Genomic DNA, 18,191 nt, shown 5'->3' with positions numbered 1-18,191 from the left:
ACAAGAAATGTTCAGCTGTTGACCTCAAACATTAAAGCTTGACAGTTATTAAAGTCCATCAATATAAACATTATATGCAGGATGCTTAGCCCCAGGCAAAGCTCAGCTCACTGCAGAGGAAATAACGTTATTTTAGACAAATAATTTCAGCACTTTGAACCCAAGACAGTTTAAAACAAAGCAGAAATATATTGAAGCAATTAAATACAAGCTGGGCGTAGTTATCAAAGATGTAGAATCTGCTACTTTTTGCTATCCAAGTCAGTATCTGCTGGCTGGAATATTTATTTATACCATTAAATAACAATTGACCTACTTGGATTCAATTGTACAAACAATTAATGCACATTTTCTTGTTTTGGTTATTTGTATTCTATCAATTCTGTTACACAAAATTAATACAATAGGATCTTTTGAAAGCCTGACAAAATCTTATTTATTCTCATGCATCCTGTAAAAATACACAGCATGCAACATCATCTTTTTCATCTCAGCTCCCAGTAACAGATGCAGAACTTCCTCTGCTCCTGTAACTGATTTCCCCTTCGCTGCAGAACACAGCTTCAGGTTCACATTAACAGTCTTCTTTCTGTGTTCCACGTAAACAACGTGAGGGAGAACAGATGGAGAACACTATGAATCAAGTCCAAAAATAGTAGTACCTTATAGAACATGAGCCTGATCTGAAGGGATCACACACAACAATACTTACACAAGTCAATTCTGCAAACCCCCCCTAAAAAAAAAAAAAAAAATAATAATGAAGAGGAAAAGTCTTGGTGAACACCACCCTCTGAGCTGTACAGGTGTGTACAGCATGCTAACTTCTAGCTGAAAACATGGTTAACGGAGAAACATCAGGACACTCAAACTGGTGTTTACATCTCATTCACAGAAGAACTCAAATGTGTGACGTGGACGGTAATCCACAAGTGTTCCTTTTGTTTCAAGGTGTAGCACTTCTCTCTGCAAAAGGAGCCTTTGACGCTACTCCTCGTGTCCTTCGCAATATCACATCTCTGCAGAAGATGCACCCCCCCCCACCCCCCCCACCAAACCCTCTGGAGTTCATTCCATGGAAAGATCTCAGATTATAAGACTTCTCTTCCCACCGCGACACTTCACAATGATGACCAGCCTCACGGATATTTCCAGCAGGTGGCGTGGCGTGACGTTTGCCTCTGATGATCAGAGAATCCAGCTCAGCAGCATGAACCAGTCCTGCCTCAGTGTGTGTTTACTCTTCACGCCAACTCATCCGGCTCAGCTGTGGTAGTTAGGAGAGGGATGGTCCACGCTGAGCTGCTGATGGTCGTACTCCGATATGAGCTTCTTGATGTGGGCCAGTTTGTTGTGTAGATATTCACAGCGAATCTTGTCCTGGTTGTAGTTGGGGTTGGACTGAAGGAGCAAAAAATAAAACATTAAAACCACTTACTTGTAACACAAAAACTAGTTGGTCAATTGTTGGTCACAATAGCCAATGTGGAGATAAATAACAATAGTTTTACCTTTTTTATGTGGCGATAATTTTGAAGAATCTGATTATGAACCGTCTGCAAGAGAGATTACAGGAACATTACTGTCTGTTAAAATACTGCAGTTATATGTCATATTACCACTGCCAGAAATTAGGTCATGGGACACATGACTAGATGTAGGAATCAATGAAAATCTGCATCTGATGGCATCGCCCCTCCTTGGCAGAGGTATTTGTCAGCTGACATGTGCGTGACACACCCTCACAAAAACTCCTGTCACTTGAACACTGGAAAGACGACCGATGCATTTCAAAAACATGAAGAATAAACTGCAGTCGCCTTAAATTTCCATCAACCTTTCTACAGCGATTGATTTAAAAAAAAAAAAAAAAAGATTTAAAATAAGTGAAACATTTTTGGAGTGATTAAATATCTCCCTTTTACTAAAAGCACCCAGGAACAGGTAGAGTCTGTTCCAGAGACTGTAACGAAAGTTTGTTTTTTTTCCACCAGTTTGACTAAAAGAACTCCTGCAACTGCCTTTTGAATGAGCTGAAGCTTTTTTTGATGGTCAAAAGGCCAGCGCAGCAGTCAAACCTGCCAGAAATAAAAGTGTGTCCCAGGTTTTCCAGGTCGGCTTTGGAAATGAGCTCTCTGAGTTTGGCTATATTTGTAAGATAATTTAAAAAAAAAAGAATGTGATCTTCTTACTGCTTTATGTGGCCATGAAGATAAAGATCGGGAATATTTTGGAATTTTTATTTAGTTGAATTATTAGAAACACAACATGTGTACAGATGAGGACATCAGTTTTGGTTGATTACTTTGTAATGTGCCTTATTATTACATTTACATAATAAAAACTCTGCAATTTGTAAAAAAAAAAAAAAAAAAAACCCACTGCAATATGTAGTAATTTATTACAAAACGCTGGGAAATTTATTGCCTATTGCATTCATGCTGTTTCTTACAAAATGCGTCAGATTACTGCATCGTGTGTTGTTCCAAGCCTTCTTGGCTTGTTAGAGGTCAGGGTTGCTCTAACTAGTCACTACAGTCACTAGAGCTCTCCAGCTGCGGGTTTTAGATGAGTAAAGTGGGTCAGGCGAACTTCGTCACCTCTTCTCATCGTTCCTGTTGGTAAAACAAAGCTGTCTTTCAGGCTGGTTCACAATGATGGCACTCCTCTCTCATCTAGCGCGGAGACACAATGTACCCACACTGAAGGCATTTGGACTTCTTATACGTCTGTCTGAAATTAACTATTTGAATCAATCAACGTCAACTGAAGCAGCTTGAAGCCAACACGTGGGTGACATTTGATTTTATTTTTTCCTGAAGTGAATAATACACTTCCATAGAGCTGTGTGTGTGTGTGTGTGTGTGTTACCTTGTATTTATGTGATTCGTGGTGCAGCTGCTTGAGCTGAGTGTCCAGGTCCATGAACTGCCGCGTCACCTTGTCGATCCGAGCGTGCAGATCTCTGTACTCGTTGTACTCCTTGTTAAACTCCTGCTTGTAGCTCTGTCTCTGCTCATGGCTGCGGATCACCGTGAAGGTCCTTCACAGAGACGGGGAAAGACAGGTGAGGTCACGGAGGAAACCTTAACATGAGAGTTCATTTGAAATAATCTACGTACGTTAGATAATGTGGTGTCTCCTGGGAGTCAAACATGATTTCATCAGGTTCTGGGGAGGAAGCACAATGTTCGTTAAGGGAAACTGAAAATGTGACATCGGAGGTCAAGAGAAACCTGCCATCCCTCACCTGAGCTGTCCAGAGCACCTTCGTTGCTTACATCTCCTGGACTGTGATCTCTTCTACTTCTTTCTTTCTTGTCTTTCCGCCTTGCCTTCTCCTTGACACACATTAAAAATCCCAAATCAAAAATATGTACAATCAGCATTTCAACAACAGTAAATCAGATTACTCACCTGGTCTCTGTGTTTGTGTTTGTGTTTGCTCTTCTTCTTTTTGATTGTGTGTTTGTCCTGCTCAGTCACGTTAAGACGATCTGAGACCGCTTGAGGGGGATCTGCTGGGCCTACAGGCTCCTCCTGACCACAGGACGTTGGCTTTAACCTGTCGGCAGCCTCTGCTTCCTGCTGACAGGCTGATGACAAGGAGTCCAAAAGTTTCCGGGGATCAAGTGAGTGCTTGCGTTCGTCTTCCTCTGCCGTTGCTCGTTTGACGTCTTTGTGAGCTGCTCTTTCAGATGACCTTGCTGATGACTTGTCGCTGGCTGTTCTGCTAGACAAGTGGGATATCCTGAGTTTCTTGGTGGCAGGAGGGTCGATGTACTCCTCTGGCAGAAAATGTTTTGGACGGTGGGCTGGGGAGGAGTTGGGTGTGTCTCGCAGAGGACTGACCTGGGCCTCCGGGACTGAGAGGAGGTTCGGCTGTGGTTGAAACAATCTCCTGCACAACAAGGAGAACGTGACACATTTGCTTTAACTTGCACTGACTGAAAAGATGTTTCAGAAGCTGGTTAAGTTCTAGCAGTTCTAATTTGGGAGCTTTGCTTTTTAGATGAGACTTCTTCTCGTCTTCATTTCTGGAAACGCTGCTGAAAATCGAACATTAGACCCCTCCATAACTGTCAATCTGAAATGGTTCCAGAGGTCACAGTGGTTTCTGGGTCTGTTGGTCAAACATTAATTCAATTGAAGTGTCCTTCCAGATGGAACATGGATGATGGTGCAGGGACTGTGACGTCATCCGTGTTACCTGACAAGGATTCGTTTGAGAAGCTGCTGGTCCCCTGACGTGTAGCCCGGCCAGTCCTTCTGTAGCTCCTTATAAAGACCGTTCTTCAGCACAAAAGTCTTGTCTCGACTGTTCAACTGGCCCACCTGCAACACACACACACACACACACACACACACACACGAGTGTTCAAAATTCAGAGATGACGTGTCAAACTTTAGCAAGGAAGTGAAGCAGCATTTGTAGCCAGTGTGTCATCTTAAAATGCCTGAGTTTCTCAACTGAAAATATTTTCCCTCTAAATCTCCGATGTTTCTCGTGTACTTGCTGGGAATACCTTTTTTTCAATAAGAACTGTGTTTATTCAACTAAATCTGAAAGGTGCTCACCTCCATCAGTACAGAGTCAAGCATGTCTTTGTCTCCTGCTGTCAGTCCATCTTTCTGCAGTCTCAGGATCAGCTCGGGCTTCTTGTAAGGTCTCAGAGCCAGCAGGTGTATGACCCTCTCTCTGATCAGCCTCCCCTGCACCGCACCATCACTCCTCCTGTTTGATGCACAGGCGCCCTTCTTCACCTTAGACATGCCGCCCCCTGTCCTAGTGGTGCTGAAGAGGGACTGGGACGAGCGGTGAGGTTTGGTCAGGCTGGCCAGCGCTGGAGCCGGGGCACGCACCGTGACCTTCTTACCTGCAGGGAAGCAGCAAATCTCACATCAAACACGCAGCACATCCAAAAGAAAGCAAGAATATCTTCAAACGCCATCTTGTGAAGTTCACAGAAGCCTGACTGAGGCTTCCACCATCAAAGGTAACCTTGTGCAGCCGTCTGCTTCTTCTTTCCCCTTGTTTTTAAAATGTTGCTCACAGTCACTACCTGTGTGTGTGGCTGCTGCTTTAAAAGAGCTTTCAACCTACATCTGACAGGAAGTGGGACATCAGATTTGTCCTCCGGCAGAAGTGAGGATGGATGACTTCATCTCCTTAGAAACCCACATTAGGGTTACCATGATAAACACGCATCTCAAAGAAGAAGAGATCAAATCTTCAAAACTAGAGTGTATGAGCGTGTTTACTGAAATGAGGTGACAGAGGATCACTGGTTTGATCACGTGGATGCATGTACGTGCATCTGAGAGTCTCTGGATTATTCAAGTAATGATTAAATAAAGTAGCAATACAAACCCACACAGTGTATGAGCACGATACAGAAAATATACAGAAAACAGCAAGTTTACTTTTAGCAAAAAGGACAAAATCTTACAGGGATGGCCGACTGTGTGTGTTTTTTTAAAAATTATTTGTCTGCATGCAGATGCGAGCGTTTCCTTCGCGTCCTACCCTGGTAGCGCCCGCCATGTTTGATGACGATGGTGCCTCGGCTTCGAGTCTCCTCCTCGACTTGCGCCATGCTCTGAAGGGCTTTATCGTACGAGTCATCTGTAGCTTTAACCGTCATCTTTTTCTGAATCACCCCGAGACATGACAGCTCCTCGGCAGCACTGAGGGAGGGAGGACAGAAGGTCAGGGTTTCTGACATGTTTACTCCCTCAATAAGATGGTTCCAGTGTGTAGTTTAGATGGGATCATAGATCATAGATCACTCAGAAAAAACAACAACCCATACCACCACACAGGAGGCTACATAGATGCAGAACATGAAATGATGTCATGAACACTCTGACCACGATGATTTCTGGAAGTTGGAAGTTTCTGAATTCTTTCAACCATTTGTCACTTCGGGAGTTTGGAAATTCATTTATGAGGCAATGATTACCTCTCGATTACTTGAGTAGTTGTTGTTTTCTTCTTAAGTGTCTTGAATAACGTATTGAGAGTAAAATAGTTTTCGCTTCTTGTTTTTTCATACAAGAAACGACACTTTCAGTCATTTGCTTCCCTACCAGCTAACAATTTTGTCTCCTAAAAGTAACATTTATTTAGCGAATATTTATATTTTTTGTGGTACATTTCTTTTCCCACTTCGTACATGGTTTTGCCAGTGCGTATTGCAGTATTTGATGTTGGGTTTTAATTGAAAGGCTCTCACTGGTAGCATGTGCAGATTTCCGAGGCTCCAGAGGAAGATTCAACTAATTTGCCTTTTTAAAAAAAACAAAACAAAACAAAAAAAAAAACTCATAAAAATCCCTGAACTGTGATTCGTATAAACTCTGGGATGAAGCACTTCTGTTCAGCTTGGCTTTACTTTTTGTGAATGGTGTTTATGAAAATGTCTCAGCAGCTTTAAACTGACAAACCCAACATACATACATGAATACAATGTATTTTCTAGCCTTTTACCCGGTGCTGTGCTGTTGAATGCAGTCAAAGCTTCCGTTTGGGTTGTCCTGGGCAACATTAGTCATGCCGAACATGAAAACCCTGGTGTCACCTCCATCCTTTGAGCAGGGAATTGTGATTCTCTGTAACACGAGAAGAACGTCAAAGTGCTGTAGTGACAGCCAGAGATTTATAATTGCGCGTGCAATAAAAATGAATGTCACGTTGCGCGTGACGACAGAGGGACCAGTTGTTCTTACCCCTTGGTTTCCAGTAAAACAGATGGTGGGATGAGAAGACCAGCCCTGCAGGAAAACAACGATGAGGGACTCTATGAGCATTCACATACATACACATGTATATTGTTGCTATGAACTGCACTGTTATAGCTGAGGTTCGCTGTAAATCAATTTGCAACTTTGATAAAACAACAGGAAGAAAAGCAGGAAGAAAAGCAAGGAAGGGGTAGAGGTTTTCCTTCAATTTAAATCTTTTTCAATTACTTGTTTGAAATATTTGAATCTATTTATTTTCACATGTGCATATTATGTTATAATTCATTCATTCATTCAATGAGATTTTACTCCTTCAGGTGAGCTGTGACCTGTCGTTGGCACCATCTGCCGTAGCATTTGTAGAAAGGATTTCAAACTATGAATCCAAAGGCTATCAATCCAAAAGGGGGCACGTCCTTTCATACAAGCATTCTGATCCTGTCCTTACTCACAGATCTAACGTTTTTTTTTTGTTTTTTTTTAATTTCCACCATCACGACGTGTTTCAGGAGGGAAATTAGCTGTTTAGTAACTGCAGAGTTGCTGTTTTTTCCGACCATCCCTTTAGAGACTGTGCCGACGTGTCGTTGAGCACGGTACTGAACCACTAATTGCTCCTGATGAAGTCAGCCGGCACCTTGCACGGCCACATCATCAGAATGTGCGTGACTGAGGCAACACTGTAAATCACTGAGTGTCATGAAGGTAGAAAGACACCACATAAATCCTCTCTCACAGCTTGGCGGGCGTTGGACATTTTCTAGCCCATCCAACTGTTAAAAGGCATAATGGAGGGATTATATATCTCATGTGGCCCGGGAGCCCTTCAGGGACCCTTGGGAGGAGCTAGAATGCATTCCATGTCGTGCTGTGATACTTAAGTGCTCCTTGAATGAATGTTATTAGATTTCAAGGAGGCTCCGCTGAGAAAATACAGCAGCTTCTCACATGAAAATATGGTGAATGATCGTGCTCAATCACACTTTAAAAACATGAATGGAAAGTATTTACAGGTTGAGGACAGGATCGCACCTGTTGATGTGGGAGAGAAGATTATTAGCCAGGCTTTGGGCGGAGGTGCTTTTGTCTCAGGCCAAGTAAAGTTCTGAGCAGACACAGTAAATGAGGAAGCTAGATAGATGCTGGAAATACAAGGTGACATGAGAAGGGTGATTTTTTTTCAGCAGAAAGGAGGTAGTTGTGATGTCTTCACTTGAGGAGCTTCCTGTCCTCGCTTTACAGGGAATTGTAGAAAAGAGGAAGTTGACATGATCGTTCTCTGCTTCAGACTTCCTGTGGTGTGTGATTCACTTGTGATTATCTGGGTCAAATTAGGTTGAGACTGTCCATCTGCTTGTCCCCCTCTGGAGGAGGAAAACTGGCTGCAAAAATATCTCATAAAATGGATTTCTATTTATATATTTTCAGCCCATTTTCTCCTGTACTCCGACCTTGATTAGAGATGCTTGTTACAATCATCACACAGGTTTCCGCATTGTATTATGCAACACATTTCTCTGCTCAAGGAGGCTGATAGGAGACAACAACCAGGGGGAGATACCGCTCAACTTCGGCTCTAATGAGAAGCACGAACCCGCTTCGGTCCTAAGTAGAGGCTCATTTTACTAAGTGGTGCAACAAATTCAAACACAACTGTGTGAACAAGACAAGCACTCGAGGGTAAAGAGGTTTAAATAACCTACCTTGCTGTTGTGAAAGGTGCTAATGGCTCTTGCCGCGCTGTCAGTGAGTTTAACATGAAAAACGGAGAGTCCGCGGCTCAGTTTACCGCTGGACAGCCCGTAACACTGCTGCTCCTTTAGCGCCGACATCCCGCCGCAACCCCGCAGCTGCCAGGCTTAACCCGCACCGAACCAAGCCGGTCCAGATAAATAAACATTGACGAAAGAAGCCAGAGAAAGGCTGGACGCTACCCTGTTGCTGCTCCTCTCCGCTGCGCGCTCTTCGCCAGCACACCGCATGACGTCATTACGGCTTAACTAAGAGTCGATTTAATTGGCCAGGACACATAAATAAACCGTTACGTAGAACCTACGTCAGCACTTCCACTTTCTGCCGCCTGTCGCGCAGTAATTTCCTGCCTTTCAGATCTGATCTGATCTGTGGATTTCTTCCATGTGATTGTGAGGTCACTCTAGCGTCAGCGCAGCTTCCTGACTTTCGTCTCCCAGCCAATGCCACAGCAAAACATGCCACATTAGTTTAACTACTTTGTAATTGCTTGGAATTTCTATCTTTTATGTTCACTTAACTGTGTAATTGTGAGCTTGGCACACAGAGATGCTGTGATATGCTAAACTTCCTTCCTTTTTTTTCTGACCTCTTAGAAAACATGAATTTGAAGCTGTTTCTCCCTTCAGGAGGAGGAGTCTGGAGGTGTTTCCAGCTTCAATATTAAGTCTGTATCCAGCGTTTAGGTGTGATGTCACAACCCAGTTTGGGATCCAAAAAATGAAAAACAAACAAACAAACAAACCATCAGATTTCCACAACTAACGTTGAATATCCAGAATACATTGTGACAAGTAAAAATGGCATATCAGATAAAAGAACTATGACTAAGAACAATGCTAGTTTTCACCAAAAAAAAGAACATTAAAATCATGCTAAAAGAGAATGATGAGAATTGAATAAACAAAGTATGTTTAAAGAAGCGCAAAGCAAGGAAAAAGGCTAAAGTCAAGAAATAAGTTTTAAGCTTTCTTTTAAAAACAGCTAGTGAGCTGATATCTGCTGGCGTTCAACAGCCTCGGGGCATAGCTTACAAAAACTGCATTTATGGTAAGACGACTGGCCATATGCGTACACATGTGTATCCAGTGATACACATGTATACGCAACTTGTGACGTCACAACCCACGTTCCTCTCAAGTCAGACTCTCAAAGACCACCGAGGGAATTACCAATTTCATCGAATACATCGTTCAAATGGGGGAAACATTTAAGGAGAGAGAAATAAAGGTATACAAAATGTAAATATGCATTGATGTGCAATATCAATTGACAACTATGAGTATGTTTAACCTTTCAATCCAACTGTCTCATATTAATAAAAAAAAAAAAACAGTATCACCTATCAACAGCTAAGTATTTTGCAGTTTGGCCTCCTCACAGATGAAGTCAACTTCAGTTTAATAATAGATTTCATGTGCGTGCAAATGGGCAATGAAGAAAATACAAAATCTGAACAGAAGCTGAGAATGTTCTTCTTATGAAAAGCGTAAGCAAGCAAGTACATTTAATCCAGATATGTCAGGTTTTGTCGAGATTATTAAGATACTTGTCAGTCGGTTTACTACTCTCCTGTGGGTTTCCCCCATCCTGAATGCTTCTTGGTACTTCCCTTTGTCTTTGTCAGTCACCATGAAATCAGCTATTTTGTGATACGCCTTAAATTATTTCCATTTTAAGAGACTGATATGCGGCGCGGTGGTGCAGTGGTCAGCACCGTCACCTCACAGCAAGAAGGTTCCAGGTTCGAGTCCCGGTTCCAGCACAGGATCTTTCTGTGTGGAGTCTCCATGTTCTCCCTGTTCCTGTGTGGGTTCTCTCTGGTACTCCAGCTTCCTCCCACAGTCCAAAGACATCAAGAGGGGACGAGGCTGATTGATACTCTAAATTGACCGTAGGTGTGACTGTGAGTGTGAATGGTTGTCTGTCTCTATGTGTTGGCCCTGTGATGGACTGGCGACCTGTCCAGGGTGAACCCCGCCTCTCACTCGAGGCTTCACCCTCCCCCCCACCCCCTTGACAGGATAAGAGTGAGAAGATGGATGGATGGAGACTGACATGAGTTTCTGTGAACCTTTCCAGCGACACATGAGAGAAGTTCCACATCAAATCTTTATAATGGTTTACTGCAGCTCTTGACATGAGAATTTGAACGAAACTACAAAGACGTTCATCAGTGTTTGGCCTAAAGGTAGCAGATATTCTGAAGTGGTGACGAGGGTCGCCATGCCTGTTAAAAAAAGTCGAAACCCTCTTCCAGTCTAATTCCATTTTTTTTTAAATGTATTCCATCTAAATTGGACTTTGGGGAACCATGTTGGTAGCACATGCACACTATGTTCTTCTTCTGATGTTCTAATTCCAGCATGTTTAGGGGAAAAAAAGCAGGAATAACTCAAAACGACGGCTTGACACTAATTTTGTTAGCTGTTGGATTTAATTGCGCACATTTGGTATTTGATGCTTTGTTGAAGTGTTTATCTTTGCCTCTCAATTCTCCCCTTTTGAATCAATCCAAATGCACTAATAGAACAGCAAACAAAAGACAAATGCAATACAGAGGACAAGTGCATCGCACATTTTCAGATTTGCTTGCGTGTGTGTGTGTGTGCGCGCGCGCGTGTGTGTGTGTGCGCGCACGCGCGTGTGTGTGTGTGTGTTTGAAGCAGATGGCAGTCACAGGTAGATAAAGGCTGTTCAAAGCTGACTCATATCAAAGGAACTCTGGGTCTTTGTAGCACAGTCAGTGTCTGCAACAGGTGACATTTTGGGGCTCAAAACCGTTCCGAACTTTAAACAGTGGCCCCACCAAACCAGCCGCTACTGAGAGGAGAGATCAGGTCACAGACTAGAGACAGAAGCAGGAGATGATGTTAATATTTTGGGGATGATTTAACTTCATGGACTGGAGATGAGGTTTGAAACGGAATAGATACTTCGACCAAGAGAGTGTCAAGGTGAGCTCATTCTTTACTTTGGACGTGTTTCCTTCATAGCAGCCTTTAAGTCTGAGTAAAGACTTCAAATAGTTGGCGGATGGTGATGCAGGAGGAACTGCTGCACTTTTGCAACTGGTGATGTTTGGTTGAGCAGGTCCCTTAGTACTGTAGCACACGCTACCCTGGATAATGTCTTCAAGCCAACATGTGTGTTTAGATGCTTTTAGGATTGAATCACTTTATTTACCTGAAGATGACGTGCCTCAGTCCCTAGAAACACTTCCAGCCTCATTTTGAAGTTTTACCTCTTTTTTTGTTGTTGTAGTAAGTAAGTTCATCTTTATATCACACTTTTCACGAAAATCCAGATTTTATTTATTTATTTTTTTTTTAGCATTCAGACGATGTCTGGGGCACACTGGTGTTTAGAATACATCGTACATGTTTCCCTTCACCTTCTCTCCAGACCATGGGGGACCCTCTGTTCGACTGCAGCCCCCTTGTCAGTGCAGCAGCCTCAGGTAAGTTCCGTCTGGTCCGCTTGCTGGTGGAAGGTGGAGCGCAGGTCAACGGGCGGAACCCCCAAGGAGAGACGGCTCTGCTGGCTGCCTGTAAGGCCCTGAGAGGGGAACCTGCGGGACCAGAGACACTTCGAGTCCTCACATACCTGCTCCAGAACAAGGTCAGAACATCCTCATCATTGCACATTCAATTTAAGCTGCTAACAATAATTTGATTTAATATATTATTGAAAAATAAAGGTCATTTTCAGTGCATTCATTGTGACCTGAGTGTCAACAAATTTGCATAAACTTTGCTTTTCTGAACATTTTGGCTCTGTAGAATAGAAATCTGAGGTTACATAATCACTGATGAACAGAGGAATGTGTATTCATATCTGAGATTCAGAACACAAAAGCATGAACACAGAAACCAGGAAACATTCAAACAAGGTTTTAAGGGAAAATGTTAATCTAAAGTTTAATGAATTTTTTATTTATTTATTTTTTTTCAAATAATGTCTTGGGAGAGTCATGACAATAGAGGATGCTTTATGTTCCTGAATGTTTATAAATGAATATTTTCAAATATTTTGTGTCAAAAACATGCTTGGATTAAATCCTTTACGTGTTACATGTGTTGTGTACCGGCAGTCACAGGACTCTTGTGTTGTTGAAAAATTTGTTCAGAATTGTTGCCTGAATTTTATTTTTATAAAAATTCTAAGCGCGTTATCTTGCTCTAAGATAATAGAATTCAGGGACTAAATTCTTTCCTGAGAAAATTTTAAGAATGACAGAAAAATGATAAAAATGATGATTTTAAGGAGGTTTTAGAGAATTTTGTCCTGTTTTTTTTTTTAATCTGCGAAAAGCAAGAAAAGAAATAACAAAACCCCATCAAAAGGCTCATAAGTACTTATTCAAACTCCACTGCCAAGACTACAAATACAAATAAAGTTGTACTCTAATTCATCTTTTCATTCACTTCAGGCTGATCCAAACACCCAGGACCGGGCGGGCCGTACGGCTCTGATGTACGCCTGCATGGAGCGAGCAGGAGCCCAGGTGGCGTCCGCCCTGCTGTCTGCTGGAGCCGACCCCAGCATGGAGGACCACTCTGGGGCCTCAGCTCTGGTCTATGCCATCAACACGCAGCATCAGCCCACACTGAAGGTCAGTCAGGAACAGGAAATCAAAATCAATACACACAATGGAGGGATGAAGGGATGAAGGGAAGAAGACAGGCTGCTAGGACTTTGTTTATATGTGTACATATAGTGAGTCTGAGTAATTTGGAGGTAAACAGAGGGGGAATATTTATCTTCAGGCTCAAATTTCTTCCAAAATAAAAGCATGCTATTTGACTGATCTGATATATTTTTTAATTGTTTTGATAAAAGACATTCCCATCTGACAAATATGAAGGACATTCCTTGAAAGTAGATCCTGAATGTCTCTGAATTTCATTCATTTTGTGCAAACAACCGTCTTTAGGTATTAATGGATGCCTGCCGAGCTAGAGGTTGTGACATCATCATCATCGCCACGGAAATGGGTACGAATGGAGGCCCAGTGACCCGACGTTACCTGAATGTTCCTCCCTCCCCCGACACCTCGCCCGTGTCCTGCATGTCTCCGTCGGACATCATCCTGAAGACGGGCTCTCCCAGCTCACCTGAGGGTGAAAACATCTTCAACTTCCGAGGAACTAGTAAGAGAAACTTATCAGATTCGTTGATGGAGGAGTTTCAGGAAGTTTTGCAGGATTTAGGTCAGTTACAGTATATTTATGATCATCCTGCAGATATTTGACAAGTATTCCAGACAAATTTTTACTTACTGCGATGAACTTTTTTTCTGCCACTGAGCGTGCGCATACTGAATAGATGGTTTTCACCTTAAATACAAATAGTCTGGAAAAAAAAAAGTCTGTCCACACCCACTAAAACTCTCATTTTCAGGGTCTGCAGCAGAAACATGACCTCAGACATAGAGAAAGAAACAAACAGCAACAAAAACAACCTTGTGAAATGACTTGACTTTTGCTTATTAAGTTTAAATAAGAAAAGAAATGAACAACACATAAATGATATGAATTTTGCACCGCGTTTTTATGTTTATAAGGAAGGAAAAAGATGCTGAAAGTCATCAGAAAAACCGGAGAGAGCACAAACCACTGCTACCACCGCTTTTCACGATACGCTCCAATAAATGGACTTTAAGATTGATCCGTCTCCCATTTCATGATCGGAAATCAAATTATATCTGGTTAAGTTTTTTTCCCCCAGTGTACTGTGCAACGTTGCGTGTGTTGTCGGGCTTTTGTACTCGGAGGCGTTAAACCAGTTGCCTCGGTAGCAGCAGACAATACGCCCATCCTGGATGTTTGACAGAGGCAAGTCCAGGCAGAAGAGGACACATGTCTGGTGCTTGAAATCACTGGCAGTGCGTTCATTCCTGACGGAGGAGAGCCTGCTGGTGCGTTCCGAGGAAAGTAACACTGGAACTGAGAGGAAAATGGCTGCAAATAAATGTTTGGGGTTTTTTTTGTCTTCTAAACGGAGGTTTCATCTCAGCGGTTATACTTTCATGCTAATTTGCAAATCTGAACAAGCAAACATTGTAAATGAAGGGGTCGCCGTGGTAACAAAGTTGATCAAATAGTGACGCAGTTTTTCTTCCATCAGGTAAAAGATGGAGCAGCAGCAGCAGCAGCAGACATCCCTCCTGTGAGCTGAGCCCCGTGAGCCGTTGCAGCACCCCCCCACCCAGACCCCGGGTGTCATCTGAACCGTGGCTGACCATTCACAACCTGGCCTGCCTGAACAGAGCTTATGAGGAGGGCACGAGGGCGAGGAACCACCAGGAGGAGGAGAGGGATAGAGACGATTTGAGGAGGGATAGAAGAGGGGAGGAGGGTGAGGGGTCACAGCTTCATCAGTCTAGGGTGGAAGAGAGGATGCTGGTTCAAAGGGGGGATAACAGATGTGGAGGAGAGAATTACAACAGCTGCAACCAGGATTTCTTCACCGGGGTGTCTCAGTCAGTCCTCTCCCTGCCAGAGATGTGTTCATCTCATCCTCCGTGGAGGTGTCTGACCCCTGAAGGATCAACCTCAGAGCAAATGGCTCCAAAAAGCTCTGTTGATACACTCCCCGCCTGCCCACCTCCGTACTCCCGGCTCCGCAGGAACACTCTCCCCTCCGTCACAGTGGTCCCAACTCTGCTTCACCTTCCTCCTCTCTCACACTCTCACCTCCAAGTTCCTGGCCAGGTTTCATCCTCCTTGAGCAGGAGTATGGTGTTCCTGCCTCACCCACCGAATTCACCTCCGCCTTCTCCATGCAGAGCACCAGTGATACCGCCACTGCCGCCCCTCGCCTCCTCAGTCACCTCCCTGGTTGCTCCTCCTCCTTTATCTTGCTCCAGTGAGAGGAGCAGGAGGTCACATCACAGTGGAGGAGAATAAATTCACCCTTTCACCTGTAAGGGTTTCACCTGGTGGAGGGAGTTCAGATGTTCACAGATGGAAGTGAGTGTGAAGTTCTTACGTTGTCACAAGCTGTGAACTGAGCGAGAACGAAAGCAAGTTTATACCTCCCCACTACCCCCCCCCCCATTTATGAATTTGATTCTTGAAATATAGAGACAAAATAGTAAAATTCCCCCAACCTACCACATCCTTGATTTAATCACACTCGATGTCATATCCTTCTGAAATCTGATGTCATTTTCGTTCACTTTCATTCACCAACACTTCACTGGAACTGACTGGCGCTTCCCTGAGTGGGCGGGGAAACCTTTGACCTACATTAGCTGTCAGAGCGACATTCGAACTACAGCTGAATCCATCCGTCAGCAAACACAGTGGTCAGCAAAAGTGAATTTTGATTATGAAGTGATAGTCATGCCTCTCCCTGGTGTCGCCCTGGTTTTTAATCTTTTACCGTTTTCTGAATGATCTGTAGATTGTTGATGGAAGCTGCCATCATGACAGACAATGTTTAAGACTAGCAATCGATGTCTGTTCCAACTTTCCAACATGGAAAAACCCGGAATTTACAACATATTTGTAATGTCACAGCGCAGTTGACCTTTGACCCTCAATCAGCCTGTTCTTTTGTCCAAGTGGGATTGGGCAATTATTGTATTAGCAATTATTTCCGAAAAATAAAGACAGTTTAAAGGATTTTCTTTTAAATCGTCAGATTTAAAAAAAAAAAATGCATTAGTAACCACTGATTCGTATATTCCTTTGTGATCAATTGTTTTTCTTAATTTTTCAAAATTGCCTGGATTAAGTATGGCGACAAAGCATTTTAAGAAAAAAAAAGACAAGAAGATATATGTATTATACCCACTTCTTGCTTAATCATATGGAATATTAGTTTATTTAATCTCAGAATATTTAGAACTGATTTCCATGGAATTTTAAACCATAAATTCCAGCTCAGACTTACCATCCTTCTACAAATCCAGGTAAAGGTTCATGGCAAAAGGAGTGAAGTCATTTTATTTGTTTTTAATATGTATCTACAACAAGGGGGACACAGGCAAAAACGACTGACAACTTGATGAAAATTAAAAACAAAAAACAAAAAACAAAAAAAAATACATTTATTATCAATGCAGTTTTCCCACCTTTTTTTCCAATAACATTTTTTTTTGTCTAAAGAAACTTTACAATATAAAGAAACATACGAAGAAGGAACCTCTTATTTTACTACACGAGACATTTAGGATCTGAAACTACCCTAACATGAGATACAAAGCAACTCCCCAAGGACAGACTGCCTCATATTCAATACTGCTTTGTCATCAAGAGGAAAAATGAGGAACTGAACAGAAAAAAAAAAAAAAATCCCACCCCTCATTCCTCTCTTAACCCCTCCCTTCCCCTTAAATGTTACAGTATTTTACATCAGCACAATAGAAATACAGAAATGATCAACGTAGTGACAGATTTACTTCCGGGGGTAGAAAGAGAGAAGTTTGACTGCATCAACGTACAGGGGAGGAAACTTTGCCTTACCTCTTCTCAGTAACTTTTCTCTTCTTTACATCCCCCCACCCCCCCAACATTTCTCCCAACCCCATTTTAAATAGAGTAGAAATTAAAAAAAAAAAAAAATCCTTCATAGTTAAAGTTTTGTGTTCTGGTCCCTGGTGGTTCGGACTGAGAGCCAGTGTCCTATATGTGCCCTGTTGAAGGGATCTGTAGCTGAAATGCAGTGATGGCCAAGAAAAGATGACTTATTGAGAAAAAGAAAAAGAAAAACTGGCCTCTTTTCTTACACTGTCAAAATGGTGAAAAGATTATTTTTAACCTCATTTCAGCATTTTCCAAAAACAAAAATTAAAAAAAAAAAAAAAAAAAAAAGAGCCAGAGGAGGATGGCTTTCGGACCAATTTAAAGACTTATGAGAAAATGTGTGTGTGTGTGTGTGTGTGATAGTGACTTAGCTAAAAGGTGTTTCACACACATTCTTTAAAACTGTCCTCCCTCGACACGACAGCTCCAACGCACAGTAAAGCCACGATTTTTAGTCTGTGATGAGGTGAGATAGCATATAATTCTATAGCAGCTCCAGTTTCTCAGCAGACATCTCTGAACAAATACGCACAGTTGCCCCGAAATCAGCACAGTTCTGATCAAACTGTTCATATCGTGATTTGAAATATCAAAACATGTCAATGATATCAAAATGCACTTTACAGTATTTACAAAAAAAAAAAAAAAATTTTTTTTTTGTTGAAGAATTGAAACCAAAAGATGGAGAGTTGTACAAAAACAAACAAAAATAAAATCAGAGCGGAATGCTGTGTGACCGTGTGTGTCGATGCTGGACGGGGAGGGGGACGGGGGGGGGGGGGGGGGGGGCACTCGTTACAGTCAACAGAGCAATGCTGTGCCACTTCCTGACTTCTTCTGAATCTTTAAAAGTTCTTCTATAACTGTAAAGAGAGAACGCTGCGCAGATTAGGGGTGTGTGTGTGTCTGTGTGTGTGTGTGAGAGAAAAGCAAATGGGTAGAGATCACAGACATACAGTACATCACAGTGAGTTGAAGACTTGCCAGGAAGTGAAGCAAACAAACAAAAACAAAACAACCCCCCCTCCCCCCAAAAAAACCAAAACAAAACAATCCAAGTGTTCACTACACGTCAGCAGAGAGACAAGAACGCAGCTTACGTACATGTCGGAGTGAACAGTGACCTTATGGAAGCAGCATGAGTGTGTGTGTGTGAGTGTG

The 18,191-nt window shown here is 42.5% G+C and overlaps 1 protein-coding gene across 1 annotated transcript; it reads right to left on the bottom strand.

Moving 5' to 3' along the window:
- Positions 1-160: 160 nt before the first annotated feature.
- Positions 161-8,726, bottom strand: LOC147246374 (RNA polymerase II elongation factor ELL-like). The gene is made up of 12 exons (XM_086183397.1): positions 8,448-8,726; positions 6,730-6,774; positions 6,491-6,612; positions 5,528-5,688; positions 4,579-4,877; positions 4,211-4,335; positions 3,418-3,901; positions 3,251-3,341; positions 3,123-3,171; positions 2,872-3,043; positions 1,512-1,556; positions 161-1,401 (listed from the first exon to the last, which is right to left on the bottom strand). Exons 1-12 carry the CDS (start codon positions 8,574-8,576, stop codon positions 1,264-1,266), a joined length of 1,860 nt encoding a protein of 619 aa, XP_086039523.1. The 5' UTR covers positions 8,577-8,726; the 3' UTR covers positions 161-1,263.
- Positions 8,727-18,191: the final 9,465 nt, after the last annotated feature.

The sequence above is a fragment of the Aulostomus chinensis genome, chromosome 17 (genome assembly GCF_037954235.1).
Source record: "Aulostomus chinensis isolate RoL2024-O1b breed Wild chromosome 17, RoL_Achi_v1.0, whole genome shotgun sequence".
NCBI lineage: Eukaryota > Metazoa > Chordata > Actinopteri > Syngnathiformes > Aulostomidae > Aulostomus > Aulostomus chinensis.
Note: the sequence above shows the minus strand (reverse complement) of the source record. Positions and strands in the feature narration are given on the sequence as shown.

Bases quoted from the DNA above. Each gene is read 5' to 3' on its own strand.
- LOC147246374 (XM_086183397.1), bottom strand. From the start codon at position 8,576: ATGTCGGCGCTAAAGGAGCAGCAGTGTTACGGGCTGTCCAGCGGTAAA. The intron at 3,902-4,210 runs GTAACACGGATG...CTTGTTGTGCAG, and splicing joins CTCAAACGAATCCTTGTCAG to GAGATTGTTTCAACCACAGC. The intron at 1,402-1,511 runs GTAAAACTATTG...TTGCTCCTTCAG, and splicing joins ATTATCGCCACATAAAAAAG to TCCAACCCCAACTACAACCA.